General features: G+C 44.4%; 1 protein-coding gene across 6 annotated transcripts in view; it reads left to right on the top strand.

Annotated features, from left to right (window-relative positions):
* The window catches only part of parp4 (poly (ADP-ribose) polymerase family, member 4), a 245,720-nt gene that overhangs the window by 185,517 nt on the left and 44,712 nt on the right, over nt 1–15,491 (top strand). For all 6 annotated transcript variants that reach the window (XM_068033698.1, XM_068033696.1, XM_068033697.1 and 3 more), the window contains one exon: nt 10,090–10,185. In XM_068033698.1, coding sequence (XP_067889799.1) covers nt 10,090–10,185 — 96 coding nt within the window. The remainder of the gene's footprint in view (nt 1–10,089; nt 10,186–15,491) is intronic.

The raw sequence follows: 15,491 nt of genomic DNA, 5'->3' as shown, positions 1-15,491 counted from the left end.
TTAGAAATATATCTATCTCCTCCTTGAATATATTTAGTGACTTTGCCTCCACTGTCTTCTGCGGTAGAGAATTCCACAGGTTCACCACCCTCTGAGTGAAGAAATTTCTCCTCATCTTGGTTCTAAATGGCATACCCCGTATCCTGAGACTGTGCCTCCTGGTTCTGGACTCTCCAGCCATTGGGAACATCCTCCCTGCATCTAGCCTGTCTAGTCCTGTTCGAATTTTATAGGTTTCTATGAGATCCCTTCTCATTCTTCTAAATTCTAATGAATATAGGCCTAGTCTTCCCAATGTCTCCTCATATGCCAATCCTGCCATCCCAGGAATTAGCGTAGTAAATCTTTGCACTCCCTCCATGGCAAGAACATAATTTCTCAGATAAGGAGACTAAAACTGCACACAGTACTCCAGATGTGGTCTCACCAAGGCCCTGTATAATTACAGTAAGACAACCTTGCTCCTGTACTCAAATCCTCTTGCAATGAAGGCCAACATACCATTCGCCTTCCTAACTGCTTGCTGCACCTGAATGCTTGCTTTCAGCGACTGGTATACAAGGACACCCAGGTCTTGTTGCACCTCCCCCTTTCCCAATCTATCACCATTCAGATAATGTGTCTTTCTGTTTTTACAACCAAAATGGATAACCTCCTATTTATCCATGTTATACTGCATCTGCCATGCATTTGCCCACTCATGAGCTTATTGGTGGCTGCTGGGGAGTCAGTCTGAAGCCAGCAAGGGGACATGGCTCTTTGGTAGCATTTTGCCATGAAAGAATTAGCAACTGCATTTAAATTTTCAGTTTTAGTTGAGAAATAGTACAGGAAAGGGTCTTTGATGTTGTGACATTTCGAGGAGAATTGTAAAGAGAGTTGTAGTCATTGGGCAGGTAAAGACTCACTCTGGTTAATGGGGATGCTGGCCACATGCAGGCGTCATTAGCAATAAACCAAGTATGAAAACCCAAAAATATTACTGGAGCACTTGACATAAAATCAGATTCTAATATTCTGACGTTGCGATCACGTCAGAGGCTAAATTAGCTGGATTATGAAATGGGTTTCAGTGGTAATGTTAGGAATGGTGTAAATCAGGAAATTAGAGGTGCATATAACATGGGTAATACAATAATAATGGGCTGGATTTTGGCAGCGATCCGCCCGTTGCTGAATATTGTGGCGGCTCATTTAAATGTCTGGAGCAGACCGCCACCCACCCCCCAACCGCCGCCCCCCACCCCCGATGACATGGAAGGGGTGGGCGGTCTGTCCCCGGCAATGCATCCGGCGCCATTGCACGGATGCCAACGCCATTTTTAAGGAGTTTCCAGCCCTTACATTTTGTTTAAATATTTAAAAGAATAGGCATTTTACATTTAATTTTAAAAATTAAAGAAATGTTTCTATCCCCTCTCCCACCCCGCCAATATCCATTCAGTTTATTCCTTACCCTTTCACCCCCCCGCCCCCCAAACTACTTAGCTTATGTACCTAACCTTCCTCCCCAAAGTTCATAAATTTTAACTTCAACCCCTTCCCACCATCCCCTCCACCAATCAGAATACTTTGACCCCGCACTCCCCCAAACCCCACACTGAAATACTTAGCTGCTCCCACCTCCCCACCAGCGTCCTGCATCGGAACTCCAATGAGCAGATAAGTACTTAATTCATGTATTTGCATTTTTTTGACTATGTAAATGCTGCTCCCGTCGCCCGGTGGGTGGGGGTGGTGGCCACCACGAGTCCTCGCCACTGCCGGCAGTATCAGGCTGGGCTTTCCCGGCCTAAAGCCCGTGACATCTCCTAGAGACATTTTCCGGCCCCCCCGCACCACGACCCCCTACTGTGTGGGGGGGGGGGGGGGGGGGGGCTGAAAAATCCAGCCCAATGGCGACTTAATTTACATACAGACTGGATAAATCTAATCAGCGCTAATGCTGTGGAGGATGAGTATGTATGAGATGGGTTTCTGGAGCAGTACGTTGAAGAACCAAATAGGGATCAGGCTATTTTAGATTTAGTATTATGTAGTGAGAAAGGGCTAATTAATAACCTTGCTGTAAAGTAGCCTTTGGGAAATAGTGACAACAATATAATAGAATTTTAGATTAAGTTTGAAAGCGATTATAGTTCATTTTGAAACTAGGGTCTTAAGTCTGAACAAGGGAAACTATGAAGGTATAAGGGGCAAGTTGGCTATGATGAATTGGGAAAAGCACTAAAAGAGTTGACAGTAGACAGGCAACGGCTAGTATTTAAAGAAGTATTACATGATCTGCAACAAATATACATTCAGCTTTCCTTTTGGGTTTTTGTGTCTTAGAGGAATCAACTGTGGCTAACAAAAGAATTTGAAGACTGCATTAGATCAAAGGAAATGGCTTATTGGGTTGCCAGAAAAAGTGGCAAGCCCGAGGAGTGGGAGCAATTTAGAATCCAGCAAAGGATGACCAAGAAACTGATAAAGAAAGGGAAAAGAGAATATGAATGCAAGCTAGCTAGAAACATAAAGGCAGACTGTAAAAGTTTCTTTAGGCATGTGAAAAGGATAAGATTAACAAGGACAAATGTGGGTCCATTACAGGCGGAGAGAGGAGAATTTAGATTGGAGAATAGGAAAATGGTGGAGAAACTAAACAATTACTTTGTGTCTGTCTTCACAGAGGCAGATACAGAAAATTTCCCTGAAATGCCAGGGAACCAAGGGACTTGTGAAAATGAAGAACTGAAAGAAATCAGTATTAATAAAGAGAAAGTACTCGAAAAATTGACTCGGTTGAATATTGATAAATCCCCTGGACCTGATGAAACTACATCCCAGAGTTTTGAAGGAGGTGGCTATAGAGATAGTGGATTTCAAAATTCTATAGATTCTGGAAAGGTTCCTGCAAACTGGAAAGTGGCAAATGTAACCCCACTATTTAAGAAAGGAGGGAGAGAGAAAATAGAGATCTACAGACCTGTTAGTTTGAAGTCAGTATTCGGGAAAATGTTGGAATCTATTATAAAGGATGTGATAACTTGAAAAATAACGATATGATTGGGCAGAGTGAATTTTGAGAGGCAAGTCATGTTCCTGTTGGAGTTTTTTGAGGATGTTACTTGTAGCATAGATAAAGGAGATCCAGTGGATGTGATGTATTTGTATTTTCAGAAGGCTTTTGATAAAGTTCCACACAGGATGTTAGTAAACAGAATTAGAGCACATGGGATTGGGGTAATATGATGGTATGGATTGAAAATTGGTTAACAGACAGAAAGCAGAGAGTAGGAATAAATGGGTCAATCTAAGAGTGGCAGGCTGTTACTAGTGGGGTATCACAAGGATCAGTGCTGAGGCCACAATTGTTCTTAATCTATATATATGACTTGGATGTGGGGACCAAATGTAATATTTCCAAATTTGCTGATGTCACAAAATTAGGTAGGAATGTAAGTTGTGAAGAGAATACAGGGAGGATTCAAGGGGTCTTGGACAGGCTAAGCGAATGTGCAAGAACATGGCAGATGGAATATCATGTGAATACAAACATACGAATTAGGAACACGAGTCGGCCACTCGGCCCCTTGAGCCTGCTCCGCCATTCAATAAAATCATCGCCGATCTGATTGTAACCTCGACTCCAAATTCCCACATACCCCCAATAACCTTTCACCCCCTTGCTTATCAAGTATCTATCTACCTCTGCCTTAAACATATTCAAAGACTCTGCTTCCACTGCCTTTTGAGAAAGAGAAGTCCAAAGACCTACGACCCTCAGAGAAAAAATTTCCCCTCATCTCTGTCTTAAGTGGGCGACCCCTTAATTTTAAATAGTGACCCCTAGTTCTAGATTCTCCCACAAGGGGAAGCATTCTTCGCACATCCACCCTGTCAAGACCCCTCAGGAAGTTGTATGTTTCAATCAAGTCACCTCTTATTCTTATAAACTCCAGCAGATACAAGCCCAGCCTGTCCAACCTTTCCTCATAAGACAACCCACCCACATTCCAGCTATTATCTAGTAAACCGTCTCTGAACTGCTTCCAACACATTTACATCCTTCCTTAAATAAGGAGACCGATACTGTACACAATACTCCAAATGTGGTCTCACCAATGCCCTTTATACTGAAGCATAACCTCCACACCTTTGTATTCAATTTCCCTCGCAATAAACAATAACATTCTATTAGCTTTTCTCCTGAAGTCCCCAGCATCACAGATGCCAGTCTTCAGCCAATTCGATTCACTCCACGTGATATCAAGAAATGACTGAAGGCACTGAATACTGTAAAGACTATGAGCCCTGCCAACAATCCGGCAATAGTACTGAAGACCTGTGCTCCAGAACTTGCCGCGCCCCTAGCCAAGTTGTTCTACAGCTACAACACTGGCATCTACCAGACAATTGCCCAGATATGTTCTGTACACAAAAAGCTGGACAAGTCTAACCCAGCCAATTACGTCCCCATCATTCTATTCTCAATCATCAGTAAAGTGATGGAAGATGTCGTCGACAGTGCGATCAAGTAGCACTTGCTTAGCAATAACCTGCTCACTGGCGCTCAGTTTGGGTTCTGCCATGGCCACTCAGCTCCTGAGGTTGTTACAGCTTGATTCAAATATGGACAAAAGAGCTGAACTCCAGAGGTGAGGTGTGAGTGACTGCCCTTGACATCAAGGCAACATTTGACCGAGTATGGCATCAAAGAGCCCTAGCAAAACTGGAGTCAGTGGGAATCGAGGAAAACTCTCCGCTGATTGGAGTTGTACCAAGCGCAAAGGAAGTTGGTTGTGGCTGTTGGAGGTCAATCATCTCAGCTGTAGGACATCACTGCAGGAGTTCCTCTGGGTAGTGTCCTAGGCCCAACCATCTTCAACTGCTTCATCCATGACCTTCCCTCCATCATAAAGTCAGAAGTGGGAATGTTTGCTGAGATTGCACAATGTTCAGCACCGTTCACAACTCCAGAGATACTGAAGCAATCCGTATGGAATGCAGCAAGACTTGGACAATATCCAGGCTTGGGCTGATAAGTGGCAAGTAATATACGTGCCACACAAGTGCCAGGCAATGACCATCTACCACAAGAGAGAATCTAACCATCTCCCCTTGACATTCAATGACATTACGATCACTGAATCCCCTACTATCAACATCCTGGGGGTTACCTTTGACCAGAATCTGAACTGGTGTAGCCATATAAATACTGTGGCTACAAGAGCAGATCAGAGGCTAAGAATTCTGCAGCGAGCAACCCACCTCTTGACTCCCCAAAGTATGTCCACCATCGACAAGGAACAAGTCAGGAGTGTGATGGAATACTCTCCACTTGCCTGGATGGGTGCAGCTCCAACAGCTCTCAAGAAGTTCAACACCATCCAGGACAAAGCAGCCCGCTTGATTGGCACACCATGCACAAACATTCACTCCCTCCACCACCAGCTCACAGTGGCAGCAGTGTGTACCATCTACAAGATGCACTGCACAAAGGCTCCTTCGACAGCACCTTCCAAACCCGAGACCTCTACCAACTAGAAGGATAAGGGCAACAGATGCAATGGGAACACCACCACCTGCAAGTTCCCCTCCAAGTCACACACCATCCTGACTTGGAACTATATCGCCATTCCTTCACTGTTGCTGGGGCAAAATCCTGGAACTCCATTCCTAGCAGCACTGTAGGTGTACTGACCCCACGTGGACTGCTGCGATTCAAGAAGACCACCACCACCACCTCGATGACAATTAGGGATGGGCAATAAATGCTGGCCGAGCCAGCGATGCCCACGTCCCAGGAACAAAAAAAAAAGCGCAAAGTTATCCGCTTTGGTAGAACACACAGCAAGATAAAGTATTTCTTGGGAAGTGTTGCTGTCCAAAGGGACCTGGATGTCCTTGTTCATGAGTCACTAAAAGCTAGCATGCGGGTGCAGCAAGTAATTAGGAAGGCAAATGGTATGTTGGCGTTCATCGCAAGGGGTTTTGAGTACAGGAGTAAAGAAGTCTTTCGGCAATTGTATAATAGCCTTGGTGAGACCGGACCTGGAGTATTGTGTACAGTCTTGGTCACCTCATCTAAGAAAGGATTTACTTGCCATAGAGGGAGTGCAACGGCAGTTCACCAGACTAATTCCTGAGATGACAGGATTGTCTTGTGAGGAGAGATTGAGGAAACTGGGCCTCTATTCTCGAGAGTTTCAAAGAATGAGAGATGATCACATTGAAACTTGGAAAATTCTTAAGGGGCATGACGGGGTGGATGTAGATAGGATGTTTCCCCTGGCTGGTGAGAAGAACCAGGGGACATAGTCTCAGAATAAGGGGTAGGCCATTTAAGACTGAGGTGAGGAGGAATTTCTTCACTCAGAGGATGGTGAATCTTTGGAATTATCTATCCCAGAGGTCTGTGGAAGCTCAATCATTGAACATGTTCAAGATGGAAAATGATAGATATCTGGATACTAATGACGTCAAGGGATATGGGAATAATGCAGGAAAGTGGCATTGAGGTAGATGATCAGCCATGATCTAATTGAATGGTGGAGCAGGCTTAAGGGGCTGAATGGCATACTCCTGCTCCTATGTTCCTGTGTTTCCTAATTGTTGTGTTCTCCACAAACCTTGGCGCATAAGCTGATATTGATTTGCAATAAAGTGGATGAATTAATCGCGTAAATAGATGTAAATGGGTATGATATAGTCGGGCTTACGGAGACATGGCTGCAGGGTGTCCAGGGACGGGAAATGAACATCCAGGAGTATTCAGTATTTAGGAAGGACAGACAAAAAGCAAAAGACAGTGGAGTTGCATTGCTGGTTAAAGAGTAAATTAACGCAATAGTGAGGAAGGATTGGCTCTGGCTCTGACGATGTGGAATCTGTATGGGTAGAGCTGAGAAACATAAAGGGGCAAAGAATGTTAGTGGGGGTTGTATATCGACCACCAAACTGTAGTGGTGATGTTGGGAATGGCATTAAACAGGAAATTAGAGATGCATGCGATAAAGGAACATCTGTAATTATGGGTGATTTTAATCTGCGTATAGATTGGGCAAATCAAATTAGTCAAAATACCGTAGAGGAGGAATTCTTGCAGTGTATACGGGATGATTTTCTGGACCAATACGTTGAGGAACCAACTAGAGAACAGTCCGTCCTAGACTGGATATTGTGTAATGCGAGAGGAATAATTGACAATCTAGTTGTGCGAGACCCCTTGGGAATGAGCGACCATAATATGATAGAATTCTTCATCAAGATGGAGAGTGATGTAGTTGATTCTGAGACTAGGGTCCTGAATCTTAGTAAAGGAAACTACGAAAGTATGAGGCGCGAGTTGGCTATGATGGATTGGGAAACATTACGTAAAGGGATGACGGTGGATAGGTAATGGCAAACATTCCAAGAGCGCATGCATGAACTGCAATAATTGTTTATTCCTCTCTGGCGCAAAAGTAAAATGGGAAAGGTAGCCAAACCCTGGCTTACAAGGGAAATTAGAGATAGCATTAGATCCAAGGAAGAGGCATATAAATTCTCCTGAAAAAAAAACAGCCCTGAGGATTGGGAGCAGTTTAGAATTCAGCAAAGGAGGACCAAGGGATTGATGAAGAAGAGGAAAGTAAAGTACGAGAATAAGCTTGCGGGGATCATAAAAGCTGACTGTAAAAGTTTCTATAGGTATGGGAAGAGAAAAAGATTAGTGAAGACAAATGTAGGTCCCTTACAGTCAGAAACAGGGGAATTTATTATGGGGAACAAAGAAATGGCTGACCAACTAAATGCATACTTTGGTTCTGTCTTCACAAAGGAGGACATAAATAACAGACCAGAAATGTTCGGGAACACAGGGTTTAGTAAGAGGGAGAAACTGAAAGAAATCAGTATTAGTAGAGAAATGGTGTTGGGGAAATTGATGGGATTGAAGGCCAATAAATCCCCAGGGCCTGATGGTATGCATCCCAGAGTACTTCAGGAAGTGGCCCTAGAAATAGTGGATGCATTGGTGGTCATCTTCAAAGATTCTATAGACTCTGGAACAGTTCCTACAGATTGGAGGGTAGCTAATGTAACCCCACTATTTAAAAAGGGAGGTAGAGAGAAAGCAGGGAATTATAGACCAGTCAGCCTGACGTCGGTAGTGGGGAAAATTCTAGAGTCCATTATCAAAGATGTTCTAGCAGAGCACTTGGAGAACAGTGGTAGAATCGGACAATGTTAGCATGGATTTACGAAAGTGAAATCATGCTTGACAAATCTACTAGAATTCTTTGAGGATGTAACTAGTAGAGTTGATGAGGGGGAGCCAGTGGATGTGGTTTATTTGGACTTTCAAAGTCTTTCGACAAAGTCCCACATAAGAGATTAGTGTGTAAAATTAAAGCGCATGGGATTGGGGGTAGTGTATTGCGATGGATAGAAAATTGGTTGGCAGACAGGAAACAAAGAGTAGGAATAAACGGGTCTTTTTCCGAATGGCAGGCAGTGACTAGTGGGGTACCGCAGGGATCGGTGCTAGGACCCCAGCTATTCACAATAATATATTAATAATTTAGATGAGGGATCTAAATGTAATATCCCCAAATTTGCAGATGACACAAAACTGGGTGGGACGGTGAGTTGTGAGGAGGATGCAGTGAGGCTTCAGGGTGATTGGGACAAGTTGAGTGAGTGGGCACATGCATGGCAGATGCAGTATACTGTGGATAAATGTGAAGTTATGCACTTTGGTAGCAAAAACAGGAAGGCAGATTATTATCTGAACGGCTATAAACTGAGAGAGGGGAATATGCAACGAGACCTGGGTGTTCTCGTACACCAGTCACTGAAGGTAAGCATGCAGTAGCAATAGGCAGTGAAAAAGGCAAATGGTATGTTGGCCTTCATAGCGAAATGATTCCAGTACAGGAGCAGGGATGTCTTGCTGCAATTATACAGGGCCTTGGTGAGGTCATACCTAGAATATTGTGTGCAGTTTTGGTCTCCTTATCTGAGGAAGGATGCTCTTGCTATAGAGGGAGTGCAGCGAAGGTTTACCAGACTGATTCCTGGGATGGCGGGACTGACGTCTGAGGAGAGATTGAGTCGGTTAGGAATATATTCGCTGGAGTTCAGAAGAGTGAAGGGGGGGATCTCATAGAAACCTATAAAATTCTAACAGGACTTGACAGGGTAGATGCAGGAAGGATGTTCCCTGCGGTGGGGGAGTCCAGAAGCAGGGGTCATAGTCTAAGGATACGGGGTAAACCTTTCACAACTGAGATGAGGAGAAATTTCTTCACCCGTAGAATGGTGAGCCTGTGGAATTTGCTACCACAGAAAGCAGTTGAGGCCAAATCATTGTATGTTTTCAAGAAGGAGTTAAATATAGCTTTTGGGGCGAAAGGGATCAATGGATATGGGGGGAAAGCGGGAACAGGTTACTGAGTTGGATGATCAGCCATGAACAGAATGAATGGCGGAGCAGGCTCGAAGAGCCGAATGGCCTGCTCCTGCTCCTATTTTCTATGTTTCTATCTGTTGACAATGTTGGTAACTGAGGCTTCTTGAATGGATGGAAGGATTGGTGTATACTGATCAAATCTGGATGCGAGTCTGATCCAATCATCGAGCAGCATTTGGCAATGACGTTGAAGTCCATTCAGACTCACCTGTCCCCGCTGCTGACTGTTAATAGCAGCGCAATTATCAAGAGTCAATGGGCAAAACTAGTGAGGATGGCAGTGTAGCCAAATAATTATATATGATTGTGGAGTGCTTTTCACTTTTATGTTCATAAGCATTAACCAAATAATCTGCAGGACATAATGCAGGCGTCCACAATGAAATCAGTCTGTTTTTTTTATTGGGGAATAACAATTTTGGCAGACTACCAAAATTCCATCAAAAAGTGTGTTATTCTGATTGTCTTAAAATATTCATAATTCTGGTTGCAATTTCCTGCAACAGTTTTATCACTGAAAAAATTAACATTTTGATTTCAGAAATAGTTTTCAAAATCTAATGATGCTTCATCCAGCTGTATGGCTGCCCTGCACTTGCAGGCAGATGGCTTTGTAATGGTGACTGTTTAACCCTGATATCTTTCCTTTCTAGATGATGAAGTCCACTCTGAAATCGTATATCACTGAACTCAGCAAAGAATATTCAATTGTAACTCAGTTTACTAGTTTTGTCGCCATTGAAGAAAGGGTAAGTGTGAATTAACAATAAGGACACATGAAAATCAACCTAAAACTTTCAGGTTTCTTTTATTTCTAAAACTAGGGGTGGAAACCTTGGTGCCTTGCTCTCCCTTATCTTTGCTGATAATGCTCTTACCTCTGAGCCAAAGAACCTTTGATTTCAGTCTTATCTGAGTGTGCGGGAAAGGAATTTACTAATATTAATTCAATATTGCAGAGAGGATCTAAGGGACCAATATGTTGGAGCACTATTTTTAAGATAACCATTTTTGCTTTTGTTTTTCTACTTTCGTACTCTAAGTCATTATCATACACCAGTCCCAATCCTCTATGCCTTCGAGAATATCTTCTCCAGTTTTTATGGTTGGGTAAGCTTTCTGTACCATGAACACGAATGTTAATTATTTAATCTACTGAAATTATCCTACACATACATAGGGTCTCTCTTCCTTCTTTGATTAACATTGGAGAATCATATCATCAGATCTCATTTATGTTCATAGAATTATGCAGCACAGAAGGAGGTCATTCAGCTTATCATCCTGTGCAACCTCTTTGAGTTATTAGAATTAGAATTAGAATATTACAGCGCAGTACAGGCCCTTCGGCCCTCGATGTTGCGCCGATCATCTGACCTACACTATTCCATTTACATCCATATGTCTATCCAATGACCACTTAAATGCCCTTAAAGTTGGCGAGTCTACTACTGTTGCAGGCAGGGCGTTCCACGCCCCTACTACTCTCTGCGTAAAGAAACTACCTCTGACATCTGTCCTATATCTTTCACCCCTCAACTTAAAGCTATGTCCCCTCGTGTTTGCCATCCTCATCCGAGGAAAAAGACTCTCACTATCCACCCTATCTAACCCTCTGATTATCTTGTATGTCTCTATTAAGTCACCTCTCCTCCTCCTTCTCTCTAACGAAAACAACCCCAAGTCCCTCAGCCTTTCCTCGTAAGACCTTCCTTCCATACCAGGCAACATCCTAGTAAATCTCCTCTGCACCCTTTCCAAAGCTTCGACATCCTTCCTATAATGCGGTGACCAGAACTGCACGCAATACTCCAGGTGCGGCCTCACCAGAGTTTTGTACAGCTGCATCATGACCCCGTGGCTCTGAAACTCGATCCCCCTACTAATAAAGGCTAACACACCATATGCCTTCTTAACAGCCCTATTAACCTGGGTAGCAACTTTCAGGGATTTATGTACCTGGATACCAAGATCTCTCTGCTCATCTACACTACCAAGAATCTTCCCATTAGCCCAGTACTCTGCATTGCTGTTACTCCTTCCAAAGTGAATCACCTCACACTTCTCCGCATTAAACTCCATTTGCCATCTCTCAGCCCAGCTCTGCAGCCTATCTATGTCCCTCTGTACCCTACAACACCCTTCGACACTATCCACAACTCCACCGACCTTCGTGTCATCCGCAAATTTACTAACCCACCCTTCTACACCCTCATCCAGGTCGTTTATAAAAATGACAAACAGCAGTGGCCCCAAAACAGAACCTTGCGGTACACCACTAGTAACTAAACTCCAGGATGAACATTTGCCATCAACCACCACCCTCTGTCTTCTTTCAGCTAGCCAATTTCTGATCCAAAGCTCTAAATCACCTTCAACCCCATACTTGCGTATTTTCTGCAATAGCCTACCGTGGGGAACCTTATCAAACGCCTTACTGAAATCCATATACACCACATCCACGGCTTTACCCTCATCCACCTGTTTGGTCACCTTCTCGAAAAACTCAATAAGGTTTGTGAGGCACGACCTACCTTCCACAAAACCGTGCTGACTATCGCAAATGAACTTATTCTTTTCAAGATGATTATAAATCCTGTCTCTTATAACCTTTTCCAACATTTTACCCACAACCGAAGTAAGGCTCACAGGTCTATAATTACCAGGGCTGTCTCTACTCCCCTTCTTGAACAAGGGGACAACATTTGCTATCCTCCAGTCCTCCGGCACTACTCCTGTCGACAATGACGACTTAAAGATCAACAACAACGGCTCTGCAATCTCCTCCCTGGCTTCCCAGAGAATCCTAGGATAAATCCCATCTGGCCCAGGGGACTTATCTATTTTCACTCTTTCCAAAATTGCTAACACCTCCTCCTTGTGAATCTCAATCCCATCTAGCCTAGTAGGCTGTATCTCAGTATTCTCCTCGGCAACATTTTCTTTCTCTACTGTAAATACTGACGAAAAATATTCATTTAACGCTTCCCCTATCTCCTCTGATTCCGCACACAACTTCCCACTACTATCCTTGATTGGCCCTGTTCTAACTCTTATCATTCGTTTATTCCTGATATACCTATAGAAAGCCTTAGGGTTTTCTTTGATCCTATCCGCCAATGACTTCTCGTGTCCTCTCCTTGCTCTTCTTAGCCCTCCCTTTAGATCCTTCCTGGCTAGCTTGTAACTCTCAAGCGCCCTAACTGAGCCTTCACGTCTCATCCTAACATAAGCCGCCCTCTTCCTCTTGACAAGCGCTTCAACTTCTTGAGTAAACCACGGCTCCCTTGCTCGACAACTTCCTCCCTGCCTGACAGGTACATACTTATCAAGGACACGCATTAGCTGCTCCTTGAATAAGCTCCACATTTCGTTTGTGCCCATCCCCTGCAGTTTCCTTCCCCATCCTACACATCCTAAATCTTGCCTAATCGCGTCATAATTTCCTTTCCCCCAGCTATAATTCTTGCCCTGCGGTATATACCTGTCCCTGCCCATCGCTAAGGTAAACCTAACCGAATTGTGATCACTATCGCCAAAGTGCTCACCTACATCTAAATCGAACACCTGGCCGGGTTCATTACCCAGTACCAAATCCAATGTGGCATCGCCCCTGGTTGGCCTGTTCACATACTGTGTCAGAAAACCCTCCTGCACACACTGGACAAAAACAGACCCATCTAAAGTACTCGAACTATAGTATTTCCAGTCAATATTTGGAAAGTTAAAGTCCCCCATAACCACTACCCTGTTACTCTCGCTCCTGTCGAGAATCATCTTCGCTATCCTTTCCTCTACATCTCTGGAACTATTCGGAGGTCTATAGAAAACTCCCAACAGGGTGACCTCTCCTCTCCTGTTTCTAACCTCGGCCCATACTACCTCAGTAGACGAGTCCTCAAACGTCCTTTCCGCCGCTGTAATACTTTCCTTGATTAACAATGCCACACCCCCCCCTCTTTTACCCTCTTCTCTGTTCTTTCTGAAACATCTAAATCCCGGAACCTGCAACATCCATTCCTGCCCCTGCTCTACCCATGTCTCCGAAATGGCCACAACATCAGGATCCCAGGTACCAACCCATGCTGCAAGCTCACCCACCTTATTCCGGATGCTCCTGGCGTTGAAGTAGACACACTTTAAACCAAGTTCTTGCTTGCCAGTGCCCTCTTGCGTCCCTGTAACCTTATCCCCTACCTCACTACTCTCAACAGCCTGTACACTGGCACTGCAATTTAGGTTCCCATTCCCCTGCTGATTTAGTTTAAACCCCCCCGAAGAGCACTAACAAATCTCCCCCCCAGGATATTGGTACCCCTCTGGTTCAGGTGAAGACCATCCTGTTTGTAGAGGTCCCACCTACCCCAGAAAGAGCCCCAATTATCCAGGAAACCAAAACCCTCCCTCCTACACCATCCCTGCAGCCACGTGTTCAACTCCTCTCTCTCCCTATTCCTCTCTTCGCTAGCACGTGGCACAGGCAACAACCCAGAGATAACAACTCTGGTTGTTCTCGCTCTAAGCTTCCACCCTAGCTCCCTGAATTTCTGCCTTAAATCCCCATCTCTCTTCCTACCTATGTCGTTGGTGCCTATGTGGACCACGACTTGGGGGTGCTCCCCCTCCCCCTTAAGGATCCCAAAAACACGATCGGAGACATCACGTACCCTGGCACCTGGGAGGCAACACACCAACCGTGAGTCTCTCTCGTTCCCACAGAACCTCCTATCTGTTCCCCTAACTATGGAGTCCCCAATGACTAATGCTCTGCTCCTCTTCCCTTTTCCCTTCTGAGCAACAGGGACAGACACTGTGCCAGAGACCTGCACCCCATTGCTTACCCCTGGTAAGTCGTCCCCCCCAACAGTATCCAAAACGGTATACCTGTTGTTGAGGGAAACGGCCACAGGGGATCCCTGCACTGCCTGCTGGTTCCCTTTCCTTCCCCTGACGGTAACCCATCTACCTACTTCTTTTACCTGAGGTGTGACTGCCTCCCTATAACTCCTGTCAATAATCCCCTCCGCCTCCCGAATGATCCGAAGTTCATCCAGCTCCAGCTCCAGTTCCCTAACGCGGTCTGCGAGGAGCTGGAGTTGGGTGCACTTCCCGCAGATGCAGTCAGCAGGGACACTCTTGGCGACCCCTACCTCCCACATTCTGCAGGAGGAACATACAACTGCCTTTACCTCCATTCCCACTATTCTAGATTCCCAATAAATCTACTGAAAAACCAAACGAAAAAAAAAGTCAAAACTTGTTCGCTTAGCAATCCGACGGACTGAAGTTTTAAATAAAAAGCTTACCTTATCAACACCCTAGAGTCCTTTTTTTTTGGTTAGAGGAGGAGGGTGGGTGGGAGACACTACACGTGTAGTGTCTCGGGTACTGCCACTGCCCAAATAAATAGTTTTCCCCTACCCAGCAGTCCCCGGTCCTCCGAAACAAAAAAGGGATTAACTTGTAACTTACTGAAATTGACCGCTCAGCTGAAAGTCCGCTCCGCACCCCGTTCTATCAAGGCTGCTCCTCGCAAAAGACAAAGATTTTAAAACTGCCCAAATAAATAGTTTTCCCCTACCCAGCAGTCCCCGGTCCTCCGAAACAAAAAAGGGATTAACTTGTAACTTACTGAAATTGACCGCTCAGCTGAAAGTCCGCTCCGCACCCCGTTCTATCAAGGCTGCTCCTCGCAAAAGACAAAGATTTTAAAACTGCCCAAATAAATAGTTTTCTAATTAATTCCACTCACCTGCTCTTCCCCCATAGCCTTGCAAATTGCTGTTTTTCAAATATATTTCCAATTCCCTTTTGAAAGTTACTGTGAATCTGCTTCCACCATCCTTTCAGGCAGTGCATTCCAGAGCATAACAACTTAATCTGTAAACAAAATTCTCCTCATCTCAACACTGGTTCTTTTCCTAATTATCTTAAATCTTTGTCCTTCAGTTACTGACATTTTTGCCAATGGAAACATTTTCTCCTTATTTATTCTATCAAAATCTTTCATAATTTTGAACAGCTCTATTAAATTTCACCCCTAGCCTTTTCTGTT

Source organism: Heterodontus francisci, chromosome 6 (assembly GCF_036365525.1).
Source record: "Heterodontus francisci isolate sHetFra1 chromosome 6, sHetFra1.hap1, whole genome shotgun sequence".
In the NCBI taxonomy this organism is placed as follows: domain Eukaryota; kingdom Metazoa; phylum Chordata; class Chondrichthyes; order Heterodontiformes; family Heterodontidae; genus Heterodontus; species Heterodontus francisci.
This window is presented reverse-complemented; position numbering and strand designations above follow the sequence as displayed.